General features: G+C 40.4%; 1 protein-coding gene across 1 annotated transcript in view; it reads left to right on the forward strand.

The window, feature by feature from the left end:
* The first annotated feature begins 4441 nt into the window (after nucleotides 1-4441).
* DENND2C (DENN domain containing 2C) overlaps nucleotides 4442-13118 on the forward strand; it is a 41043-nt gene continuing 32366 nt past the window's right edge. Inside the window, exons 1-5 of the mRNA XM_029948145.1 lie at nucleotides 4442-5335; nucleotides 5886-6022; nucleotides 6601-6713; nucleotides 7363-7533; nucleotides 12177-12273. Coding sequence (XP_029804005.1) covers nucleotides 4515-5335; nucleotides 5886-6022; nucleotides 6601-6713; nucleotides 7363-7533; nucleotides 12177-12273 — 1339 coding nt within the window. The 5' untranslated portion in view covers nucleotides 4442-4514. The remainder of the gene's footprint in view (nucleotides 5336-5885; nucleotides 6023-6600; nucleotides 6714-7362; nucleotides 7534-12176; nucleotides 12274-13118) is intronic.

The following is a 13118-nucleotide window of genomic DNA, read 5'->3' on the forward strand; positions in this document are numbered from 1 at the left end:
TATTACTCATTTAAAAGCATACCTTTTCATTGGTTTAGGGGGCACCTGGGTGGCTCAGTCAGTTCAATGTCTGACTCTTCATTTCTGCTCAGGCCGTGATCTCACGGTTAGGAGGCCGAGCCCCGTGCTCACGTGGAGCCTGCTTGGTGTTCCCGCTCTCCCTCTCTCTGCCTCTTTCCCACTTGTTGCACCCACACACACTCACTCTCTCCCCCAAAATAAATAAATAAATAAACATCAAAATCAATAAATCAGTGAAAGCATATCCTTTCATGAGTTTTTAAACCAACTTTTAGAATGTTCCATATTCTTCCTATTTTGTCCGATACTTACATTTGATCAAATACAATATTGTAAAGGATTTGGAGTGAGACACTTTCCCAGGCAAGACTTGAGTTGGTAAAACAAAGCATCAGTATTCTCTTTTCCAAAATGTATTTCACTTACCCGAATGGACTCAAATGGGTTTCTTTTAATATGATAAAAGCAGAATCCTATACATAATAAGTTGGAGGATACATTATACTTTAAGCTGATACACTATAGTTGATGTGTTTCGTGGGTGAAATATTCAGAAAATAAAAGAAAATAAAGGGACATTATTAAGGATCATTTCTTTGGGAACAAAGACCAGAAAAAAAAGTTTGATTAATATCCTTTATTCCAAGCATGATGTTTTATTTTGAACTTTTAAATCATGCTTGGTTTTTCATATTTGTACTTGTCCTGCTCACTCGAAGAACTTGTTTCTGCTGCTGAGATGCCCGGTGTGGTTTATTGAGTGCTCTCCCTCCTCTTTTTGTGACTCTGCCCCGACTTCAGTAATCTTTAATAGACGGAGAAGCCTGACTCCTCTGACTCATTTCGTGGTATTAAGAGAAAAAAAAAAACAATTTGAAAAATTGTTGAAGTCGTCATATTCTCTCAGTCTGTGTTTTTATTAGAACTTTTGAAACAAACGTGAGAAAGAAGTCTCTAGAGACAAATGTGTGAGTTGGCTTTAGGGGGTTTTCTGAAGATGAGGCTGTGGAGGCTGTGGAGGCTGTGGGGAGATCTAGGACCTGAAAACCAGCCAGCACTTAGGGCCTAGAGTGTCCATGACACTGGAGGTCAATGCAAGAAGCTGGAGAGGTGGGCGTGGGATGTAAAGGATTGCGCGGAGACACGTTAAGGAGGGGCTGGGGTGCAAGGTGGCTCAGAGTTTAATTAGGTTAAAGTCAGACATGAGATGCCTATAGGAAAACAACTGAGGCAGTTCTTGGTTTGATGAGCAATTCTTATTTTTCAGATGGGACAAAATCAGAACTTGTATATAAGAACAGGCAAGCCACATTATAAAGAGTTTAATCTGTCAAAAATTAGAACTATAAAATCAGATATAAAGACATGCTCTATACTGTCCATATAGGTGGCCAGCTAGAATGCATTAAAACTCTTGTTTTTGAAATAGTTTGTTCACTTTTTGAAAGCTACAGTGTATTAATACATACATTTAGGAGCAAGTAGCCTTTCTCTTTCTAATTCCTGCTGCGGCGCCTGGGTGGTTCAGTTGGTTAAGTGTCCGACTTCAGATCAGGCCGTGATCTCCTGGTTTGTGATTTGAAACCCTGCATTGAGCTCTATGCTGCCAGCTCAGAGCCTGGAGCCTGCCTCAGATTCTGTTGTTTCCCTCTCTCTCTGCCCCTCCCCTGCTCATGCTATGACTGTCTGTCTGTCTCTCTCTCAAAAATAAATAATAAACATTTTTTTAAATGTATAATTCCCGCTTACTTTAGGAGAGTCCCATGTTGCTCTGCTACTCCATTGCCCCTGAAACACTATCAGTGCAACCGCTTACATTTGTGTGTGAATCCCATAAATTAAACATTTGTTGCTAGCAATTTTCAAGTTAAAATTTCTTTAGCCCTAAAAATAAATAAACAGATAAATAAATAGATGATTTGTTAGCCTTAGCATATTTCATCTTCCAGTTTGACCCATTCATACATTACATACCTTCCTACGTTACGTACACTCACGTATTAATAAAGGAAAAGTAAGGAAAGCATTAGTGAGGACTGCTGGGCTCCTAGGAGAGACAAATACTGGTGACCCTTGAGCGACACAGGTTCGAGTTCTATGGGTGGTTATAGGTGGTTATTTTTCAATAAATACAGTACAGGGGCACCTGGGTGGCTCAGGAGGTTAAGCGTCCGACTTCAGCTCAGGTCATGATCTCACAGTTCGTGGGTTTGAGCCCCGCATCAGGCTCTGTGCTGACAGCTAGCTCAGAGCCTGGAGCCTGTCTTCGGATTCTGTGTCTCTGTCTCCCTGACTCTCCCCTGCTCATGCTGTCTTTCTGTCTGTCTCTCAAAAATATAAAACATTAAAAATAAGTAAAAATAAATACAGTACAAGATTGTAAGTATATTTCTTTCTTCCTTAGAAGAATTTTCTTCTCTCTTTATCATTAAGAATACAGTATACAATACACAATACACAGAACGTACAAAATAGGTATTACTCAGCTGTTTATGTTATTGGTAAGGCTCCCTGCCAACTGGAAGCTGTTGGTAATTAGGTTTTGGGGGGAGTCAAAAATTATATGCAGATTTTCAGTTGTGCAGGAGGTCAGCACCCCTCACCCCGACCTCAGTCCAAGATCAGCCGTACTCCCGTCTTGTCTATAGCGAAGAAAACCTGAGACTCAAGGACACCCGAAAACCCGTAGGAATCCTCTGTAAACATCAGAAACAACAAAAGCATTTTCAGCTTGAGCAATGAGCAGTAGCCCACTGGACCTTCAAATTCTATGTGTTCGTCTTTTATTGAGAGCTCTGGGTCTGGCTGCCAGATGGCGCGGGCGGGTCACACAGCGCAAGGGCTGGGAGGTGTGGTGGCAGCAGGAAAAAAAAAGTTCTGCAGCAACAGCTTTGGTATTTCAGGGTTTTGGAGGTTCCCCCCCACACTCACATTAGTTTAATTTCTTAAGGTATTTTTAGAATTTTTCTGCATTAGATCCTCATCCAAGTTCATTTGCTGACAAAGCTGGTTTTCCTACAGACTTGTAGGAATGACTTAAATGAAAGTTGATGCAAGTGCTGATTCGCAGCTGCCCTGCCTGGAATAAATTTTGTGTGTGAATTGTGTATCAGTTTTGGTCAGCTGTACTGACAGCACTGGGCCAAGATGTTTTCCTGCCTTTTAATCAAGGCCCCACAGACAAAGCTCAAGGAAGGATGACCCCTGCCTCAGGAAGTTTTGAATCAGTTACTATTTATAACCAGCATACAGTCTGACTTGAGATCAGGTCTTTACTCACTTGATAAGAAACGTTCTTTGCCATGTTTCACATTTGCGGAAACATTTATGAGCCTAAATGAGTGAAGCCTGTATTTGAAAGGAAGGAGTGTGACAAGTGACTGTAAGTATTTTTGCTGATTCGGGCCAAGGGTGTGGTGGCAGAGATGTAGAAAGTTCAGTCAGTGATGAAATAGGTTATTATATTTTAAAGCAACTATTTTAATGGCACATTGGATTGTCTTTAGCACTGTGCAGGTGGAGTTCTGTGCTGCCAATAGGAAAGCTGACAGAAGAGTGTGTGAATCGAGGGCTAATGTTATCTCCCAGCACAGGGCAGGAGGAGGAAATCAGGTATTCATGTGCTTCCAGACTAACTGGCTCTTCCTCTGGGTGTATACATAAGCCTTTTAGTTATTCGAGAGGTATTTCTGTGTATGTACACTTTTTGTAATACTCTGCTGGTCCTTGTTTCACGAAAAGAAGGTTCCATAAAGAATTGATTTTAGGGGCACCGGGTGGCCCAGTCGGTTAAGCATCCAACTTTGGCTCAGATCATGAGCTCATGGTTCATGGGTTCGAGCCCTGCATTGGGCTTTGCGCTGACAGCTCAGATCCTGGAGCCTGCTTTGGATTCTGTGTCTCCCTCTCTCTCTGCCCTTCCCCTGCTTGTACTCTGTCTCTCTCTGTCTCCTAAAAATAAATAAAATGTTGAAAAAATTTTTAAATTGATTTTACAAAGTAATGTAGTGTACTACTATGTGTAATCTCTTATAAAACCTCAGTCTACCTAACTTTGGGAAATTAAACAGGGCAGAACATTAAAGCTGACAATTTGAGAAACAGCGTAAGTTACTATTTTCTCTGTATTACATCACTGTCTTAGAAATGCTTTTATGGAGTTGAATTACTTAATGGGTGATAGGCATATTTTTGCATGTGCAATGTAAACGAATTATTTAGGGATAGATAGAGGCAGTGTTTTAGTGGACATTAAATTAGGAAATTCTAAAACTGTGTTAACATATTCTTGTCTCATTTTAATAGGAACATTCAAGATAAAGTTGTAGCCAATTTCAACAAGGATCAGTGATCAAAATTCTTCTTTTTGTAAAAAGACTTCCAAGTTAATGATGAAAGGAAAATACTGGAATTGCTTGGATTCTAACTGACAGGATAAACAGTGTTCACAGTTACTTATTATGATGGAGCCTCAGTAGACTTCATACTTGGTCATGCACCCAACTGGGAACATGGATGCTGGTTTTTCTCGTTCTGCTCTTCAGACCCTGTCAAGAAGCCACTGCAAAAACATCAAACAAAAAATTTCTCAGTGGGAAGGAAGAACGAATGGCGTATCTAACCCAGAGAGGTGGCATCCAAAGGACTTTGGAGTGAGGTATAATAACTGTCATCAAGACCTTCTTGGGAAAAGTCCTGTTGCTGAAGGAAAGACCAAAAAGTTGGATGTAACCAACTCTCAAAATGTCCATCTAGATATCCATGCAGATGCCAAAAGCCAGGACCAAACTGAGGGTGAAAGCGAGAGACGTGAAGAGGATGGCACACACCTGTTTAGAAATGAATCAGAATCCAGTTGGGTGTGTTCTCAGGTCAAACAGATTGAAAGCTGCAAAGACGTTTTGGATGCAGAGACTTCCTTACCTCCAGGAAATTTCTATACCTCACAGATACTGTGGAAGAAAATAGAGTCACTTCCCCCTGATAAAGTCTTCAATTTGGCTTTAGAACATTGTGACTCTTCAGAAAAAGAACTGAATTTCCAAGTTCCAGATGGTTCATATGGAATAACCAAGAGCTTAGAAAACATTTACTCTGAACCTGAGGGACAAGAATGTGGACCTTCTATCAATCCTTTGCCCAAACCTCGTAGGACGTTCAGATATTTATCTGAGTCTGGTGTTATGCCATGTAAAGAAAGAAACTGTGACAGAAAATACTGTGAAAATAATTCTTGTGCAGAGTCTTCTTTGGCCTCTTCTCAGGAACCCGAACCAAAGAAATATGGCAGACAAATCAGAGGGAGATCTAAAAGGTGTGTTTTTATTTGCTAGGTGATGATTTCTGAGTATTGTCCTCACAGAACTAGTGGGCTTCTTTTGTCTTTCAAAAGCAGTTTTACCTTCCCTGCATGGGTTAGAAGCCTAGCTTGATTTTACAGATGTTGATTAACCTGAGAGAAAAGTGCCTACAAGAGGAAATAGAAGTAGGGGTAATATCTAAGACAGTCCACAGACAAAAGAGCATCAGAAAGACTTGGTTTTATATCTTTAAGAATGTGTCGGCCAGTAAGTACATTCTTCTGTACTTGAGTAAGTACATTTAGGGCATGCTGGTCTTGGCTTCTTAGTGGGTTAATTTCACAAAGGTTCACAATAAAGAACACGAATGTAATTGGCCAAAAGCCTGATTTTCTCCTGGTGCATGCATGTAGGGTACCAGCCTACTTTATTATTCTCAGGTATCTGATAAAGCTCCTTTGTCATTTTGCGTAAAAGTCCTTATTGATTTCTCTCTATCATACCAATTTAAAGAAGACTAGAGTTTTAAAACATATAACTTTAAAACATATCTCCTTTCTTAAGGAAATCCTTTGAATTTGAGGATATTCAGCACTTTCGAAATCGGAACTCACAGAAGATTCATGAAGAACTTGGAAGAAATTCTGGCTCGGCACTTTATTATACACAGTCTGAGGACAATATCTATGAGGATATCATATGTACGTGTCCACATACTTTCAATTAAATTTAATGGGTATGAATATGAAGGTGAAGCTCTTAACTATAGGATGGTATTACCTTTTATAACCAAGCATGTCTTGCTGGGGAGAGGGGCAGAGGGAAAGAGAGAGAGAGAATCTTAAGTAGTCCTCACTCCCAGTGCAGAGCTCGACACAGGGCTCGATCCCACGACCCTGGGATCATGACCTGAGCCAAAATCAAGAGTCAGACGCTCCACCAACTGAGATACCCAGGCGCCCCTAGATATTTCTTTTTAGTATAAGAACTTTAATCGTATAAATTCTTTTGTTCTTGAACGGTTTTTACAGCTAGTTTAGTGGACTGCTCAGTTCAGAAGTAGATGTTTATACTATAGTATTTTGAGAATTCTTTTAGCTGGGTTAGATGCCCGAGTGGTTTACAAACTTAAAGTGCCATTGGTTTTGAGACCTACGTCCCTCCAGCAATATAGAATAGGAAGCTGAACATATTCAGTCATTTTGCTTTTCCTAGCTGTAGTCACTTTGTTTCCATGTAACTGTGGTTCTCTAACCTTTTTTTCCCATTATTTTTCAAGATCCCTCCAAAGAAAATCCATATGAAGATATTCCAGTACAGCCTTTGCCCATGTGGAGATCCCCTTCGGCCTGGAAACTACCACCCCCTAAAAGTGCTTTCAGAGCACCAAAGGTATAAGCAAAGAGTTAGTGTGAGAAAGCACTATATATATTAATATGAGAAAACGTAAGAATCTTGTTCACGATCTCCACAAAAAGGTTAAAATGTTTAACTAGGGCCAAGATGTAGAGGCACTGCAATCCGGATTTTGTTGGTAGTGGTGAGTTTTTTTGTTCTTTGTGGCGGGTTTGGGCAGCACACAGCTTTTTGTGTACTTTGGTTTTGGGTTGTTTTTGTTTGTTTGTTTGCTCATTTACTAGCACTTCAAAAAAATTAGAATGTAAACACCTTTTAAATAAGCCATGAGCTTTTCATTCCACTGTAGTTAACCACAGCTCCCTAGCAGTCTCACGACAGCCCGTGGTCTAAATTACCTGTCTGGTCCTTGAAAGCATGTCTCACCCCTGGAGGCAAAGGCTGTCTTGAGTTAATGGGGACTCTGAGCTGTGATTTCCTGGAAATTTGACTACACAGTAGTAGAACTTTGGATTCGAGAACTTCAGAGAAACGTCTTTACAAACGGTGAAAAAGAAATTATGGTATCCTCTACTGAGATGACTTTAAAAACAAGATAAATCTTTTTCTAAAATAACTTGACCTTGAGAACATAGACATTACTCAGACGATCTTACCCTTACCGGTACATCTTCTCCTGTTTTAGCTTCCTCCCAAACCTCAGTTCCTGCACCGGAAGACTATGGAACTGAAGAGCTCCCAAGCTTTTGTACGGTCAAAGCTCACAAAGGACACCACTCTGCCTGTCACTTTAACGGAATGGAAGCTTTTCCGAGCCGGAGAAGTTGCAAACGGGAAAAGGAAAAATCTTCCAAGGGTAGGGACTCTGATACTTTCATTCTTTGACCCTTGCTTCATTTCCATTAATGAGAATAAACTTTAGACTGAAATGACTCATAGGTTAGAACTGATCTGCTGGGATGAGAAGATTTGGAAAGCGGCCTCAAGTTTTAGGTTTTTGCTCATGAAAGAGGAATGCACGAGTGGGCTTTTGCCAGGGTTTCTTTATGGATTTGGAGAATTGATTTTAGATGGAGGGTTCCCTTCATTTACCTTCGTGCTCATTAAAATCGGCTGTCTGTCTCAAGGAAGTACTGGAACCTCCCATAAGAGGACATTCTGCAAAACTAGCTTCAGTAGAGATATTCTCACTCATTTATAGAATTGCTGAAGGAAACAGTTTTGTGCCTGAGTTCATAGATTTTCAGTAATAGCAAAATATATGCCTTTAATTTGGGGCAAAAAGTTCCATTCAGCAAGAAGAAAAAAGAAATTTGACTCTCACTTGGGAATAGAAATTATCAGCAATTACATTAAACAAATGATATCTCTCTCAAGGGAGAGAAGGCAAGAAATCTAAATCATTGCCACCAGAGCTATTAGAACCAAAATGAAGAGGGGTGCCTAGGTGGCTCAGTCGGTTGAGCAGCCGACTTTGGCTTGGGTCACGATCTCACGTTCATGGGTTTGAGCCCCGCGTTGGGCTCTGTGCTGACAGCTCAGAGCTTGGAACCTGCTTTGGATTCTGTGTCTCCTTTTCTATCTTCCCCTCCTCCACACGTACTCTGTCTCTCTCTCCTAAAAACAAACACTAAAAAAAAAAGATCATTAAAAAATTTTAAATAAAAAGAACCAAAAGGAAGAAATGGGATTATTTATAAACAGATATTTATCTTTTTTGACAGACATATTTTTTTAAGGAGGGACACTTCTGGAACTGCATGACACTATTTTAAAATTTTTATGTTACATGGCTCTTCTGTAATTCAGAATGTTTTCAGGGTAACTATGTAGAAATGGAAAAAAAAGCAGATCATTTAAATAGTCTTCCTTTCCTTAATCCCATCTGAATTAGCTACATGTCTCCATCTAGCACACAATTTTTGTACCTGATTTCAACATTAAACAAAAACACACAGATGCTTCTGGGTTTAGTAACTGCTGATTGGCTCCTTGGGAAATGTTCTGTTCCACAATACTTTAATTCTTCTGATCTATTTCCTGCCCCTCCCTCCTTACTGTATGAAGAGTTAAAGACACACAGTTTTTTAAAAAGCACTGAACAGATCTCTGGCGGTGAAAAAAAAAATCCTTTGCTGTTGCATCTCCGGTGTGTGGTGAGGAATATGTAAACTAAGCCATGGAGAGAAGTGCTGGGCGTCCTACAGTAGTTCTCTGACATGTCATGCGGGCACAACAGGACAGCCTCCCACGTGGCCCAGAGACGACGGATCCTGAGTTCACAGGGGCCACAATACAAACACAGAAGGAACTGCATGTAGGATGTGGTCCTTGGAATGACAGTCACAAAATATTTGGGAATAACGGCTTGTAGATTTTAATGAGACCCAGGGAAACGTGCAGTGCTTTTAATGTCATGCCTCAGTATTTTAGGTGATGTGGATCCTCCAGGTACCCGAAGCTTGTTCTCTTTCTGATTGTAGGGGATACTATCGCACTTTTCCTTGTCTACCTGTTCCCCCACTGGGCCTTTTGAGACATGAGGTGGGAAAATAGGACCATGAACTCCTACTCTCGATGGCCAGGCATGTGTGCATTTCTACTGCGACCCTCTTGGGTTAAATCCCATTAGGATGTTCTACTTGCAAATCAGAGTTTGACTTGTTGGAGTCTTTAGCAACAACATTCCGTGAGGAAAGCAGTTTTCATTTACTTGCCTTTGATGACGGGAGCTATCCCTGGAAAGGAAACCGGTTTCATGGTTTGAAAATCACTGATCTAGTCCATATGCCTGTTCCCCACCCTTCCTCTCCTTCCCTCCTGTGAGCCCACGTGGGACTGTTTGCTACAATAGATTTCCTAATGTCTCACATTGTTCATGTCAAGTGTGTAGAGCAGTGTGGCTGCTACCATTCCTTAGGAAGAATATTCTACAATATTTCCTGCAACTGGAAGGTAAATGTAGGCTCCTCTTCCTAACTCATAGCCAACATTTCAACTTTATTACTTTATCTCCTATTTCTAGAATAGATAGTTCTCTTTCCTTTATAATATTTGAGTCTACTTTTGAGTATAATTTTCAAATGCTCATTAATAATTATACTATTTTTGGTCATTATGTCCCCATAACACATGTTTACCTTCATATGTCTTTCCTTATAGCCCTTAACAATATCTTTTTATGTTGGATCTTTTGTGGTTTTTTTTTTACACTGGTAATATTTAAGAACACTGGTAATTTTTCACTTGAATGGCAGCTACAAAAATCTTTTTTTATTATAGTTTATTGTCAAGTTGGTTTCCATATTCCAAAAATCTTTAAAAGCACAAACCCATCCAAAAATGTGGGAATAATCTGCATATTGGAAGCACATGTTTCTCACATGTTATTTTTCTTGTGCTGGACTGATTCACTGCCTATGGATTGCCAAGATTGCTGTAGAAACAAGGACAAAGGAGAAAACAAGAACATTCTCCTCAAACTTTGTTGGCTCTTATGTTCCTAACACTTGTAATTCAAGGTATTAAATATGTTAAATCAGGGTTAATATTAAATTAAACAATAAATGTGTTAAATCAGGATTAATAATTAAGAAAGCGCTTGGAGTTTTAAGAAAAAAAAAGAAACATACATGGACAACTAATGAATTCCTCCTTTTTACTTTTTTAAGTTTGTTTAAGCAATCTCTTCACCCAACGTGGGGCTCGAATTCACAGTCCCAAGATCAGGAGCCACATACTCTGACTGTCTGAGCTGGACAGACCTCCCAATTCCTCCTTTTAAAAGTGGCTACTTGCTGAGGCGCCTGGATGGCTCAGTCGGTTAAGTATCTGACTTCAACTCAGGTCATGATCTCATGGTTTGTGAGTTCAAGGCCTGCATTGGGCTCTGTGCTAGCCTGGAACCTACTTCAGATTCTGTCTCCCTCTCTCTCTGCCCCTCCCCCATTTGTGCTCTGTTTCTCAAAAATAAATGAAAGCATAAAAAATTTTAAAAAAGAAGTGGGTGTTCATCAGCTTGATTTTTTTTCCTCTTTTTAAAAATATTTTTTATTTGAATAATGTTGACACATCTTTCCTCTTTTTAGAAAATGTTTTATTTTAGTGAGGGAGAGAGAGAGAGAGAGAGAGAGAGAGAGAGTGTGTGTGTGTGTGTGTGTGTGTGCACAAGTTGGGGAGAGAGGCAGAGGGAGAGAGAGAATCCTACTCAGTCACAGACCCTGGGATCATGACCTAAGCCAAAATCAAGAGTCAGACACTCAACCAACTGAGCCACTCAGGAAACCCCATCTTTCCTGTTTTCTAACCCTACTCTGTGAATGTGTGTTTGTGTCTGTCTGTTTCTGTTTCTTTCACACCTCCTAGCAGCAAAGAAAAAAATTCTGAGTAATGCTTATTAAATGGCCTGGTTTTTATACTAAAGCATATTTGAGAGCCTCCTATTTTTATGACGTTTCTAAAATGTATTGTAATATTAGTGTTCCCAGTAGCAAAGAGAGTATTTGCTTTAACAAAAACTTTTGTCAGCACGATTATCTTCATTTTGTGAAGAATTCCTGGGAGCAGAAATAACTGAGCCTTCCCCTGCCTTCCAAGTGGAAGGAGTATTCCCCGTCCTACTCTGGGTGATAGGAAAGGCTTGCTCAACAAATAGAGTCCATGGGGCACCTGGAGGGCTCAGCTGATTAAGCGGCCAACTCTTGGTCTCAGCTCAGGTCACGATCTCCTGGTTCATGAGATCGAGGCCTGAGTCGGGCTCTGTGCTGACGGTGCGAAGTCCACTTGGAATTCTCTGTCTCCTTCTCTCTCTGTCCCTCCCTATTTGTGTTTTCTCTTTCTCTAAGTAAATAAATTAATAAATTCAAAAAAAACAGAGTGCAGTAGGCGGGTTTCTTGCATTTTGTGATGTGGAGTGATAAGCAGTCGCTCTAAGAGCCTGTGCTGGATCCTTCTGAGAAGGAGATACCCTTTCCTCCTTCTCTACCCATGTTATATGGACCTTGTATTAGAGCAACACGTCATATTACTAAAGATCAGTTTAGATTCAAAATCGAAAAAAATGTCAAGGTTGTTATTTTAAAATGGATCTTTCTCTGAATGAGAATCATTAATGAATTAATATGAAAATGTGGTGTTGAATCTTTAAACAAAAAACGGGAGGCACTGTCAGTGGAGCATGTGACTCTTGATCTTGAGTTTGAGTTGTAAGCTCAGGCCCCATGTTGGGTGTAGAGATTACTTAAAAATCAAATCTTTATTATTAAAAATTTTTTTTTCACATTTATTTTTGAGAGAAAGGGAAGTGCATGAGCGAGGGAGGGGCAGGGAGAGGGAGGCAGAGGATCCGAGGCAGCTCCCTGCTGTCAGTGCAGAGCTCAGTGTGGGGCTCGAACTCATGACCGTGAGATTGTGACCTGAGCCACAGTCGGACGCTTAACCAATGAGCCACCCAGGCACCTGGTGTTCGTTTTAACTTGTGCTTTATTGGTCTTTTTTCAGCTTGTATTGAAAATCGCGGACATATTTGAGTCTAAGAGAGGGAAAAAGAGGGTAAAGTTACACCCGTACACTGGAAAAGACGTACCTCCCTCAAAAGGTAAGAATTGTTCCAGCTGTCCAGAGCTACCAGCATTTGAGGGGAGAGTCATGTAACTTAACATTTATGTAAATTGTAATTTTTGGTTTACTGTCTTACCTATCCCACTTAAATATAAATTATTTAGGATAAAGGATTATTTCTTATTCTTCCTCGAATCCCTTTTGTTTAGTTCTCTGCCAAGTAATACTGAAGTTAAAAAACGAAAAGATAAATAAGTTAAAAAATAATTATAAACCAGTGAGACTCATTTCATAGGCAGATTGCATTATTTTATACTCCTACTTTGATGTATAGCCATTTATCAGGATAGACCCTTTCAGTAGAGAACTGAGGATATTAGGTCTATGTACACCACAGGTGTGTGGCACAGAACTGGTAGCTATCTACTAAGTTCAGGATTAGTTTGATCCTTCAGATGCCTGGATAAAACACACATTGTATTTTCTTTTAATTTTTTAATGTTTATTCATTTTTGAGAGAGGAGAGACAGAGCACGAGCAGAGGAGGGGCAGAGAGCAGGCTCCAGGCTCTGAGCTGTCCGCACAAAGTCCAATGCAGGGCTTGAACTCACAGACTGTGAGATCATGACCTGAGCTGAAGTCGGATGCTTAACCAACTGAGCCACCCAGGCGCCCCAAAACTTACCAGGGGGAACAGAGGAGGGAGAGAGAGTTGGGGAGAGAGAGGGATGCAGAACTTGAGAGACTATTGAAAGCTGAGAATGAACTGAGGGTTGGGGGGGAGGGGGGAGGGGGGAAGACAGGTGGTGGTGATGGTGGTGGGCACTTGAGGGGAAGAGCACTGGGTGTTGTATGGAAAACAATTTGACAATAAAATATTAT

The sequence above is a fragment of the Suricata suricatta genome, chromosome 8, assembly GCF_006229205.1.
Source record: "Suricata suricatta isolate VVHF042 chromosome 8, meerkat_22Aug2017_6uvM2_HiC, whole genome shotgun sequence".
NCBI classification, from domain to species: domain Eukaryota; kingdom Metazoa; phylum Chordata; class Mammalia; order Carnivora; family Herpestidae; genus Suricata; species Suricata suricatta.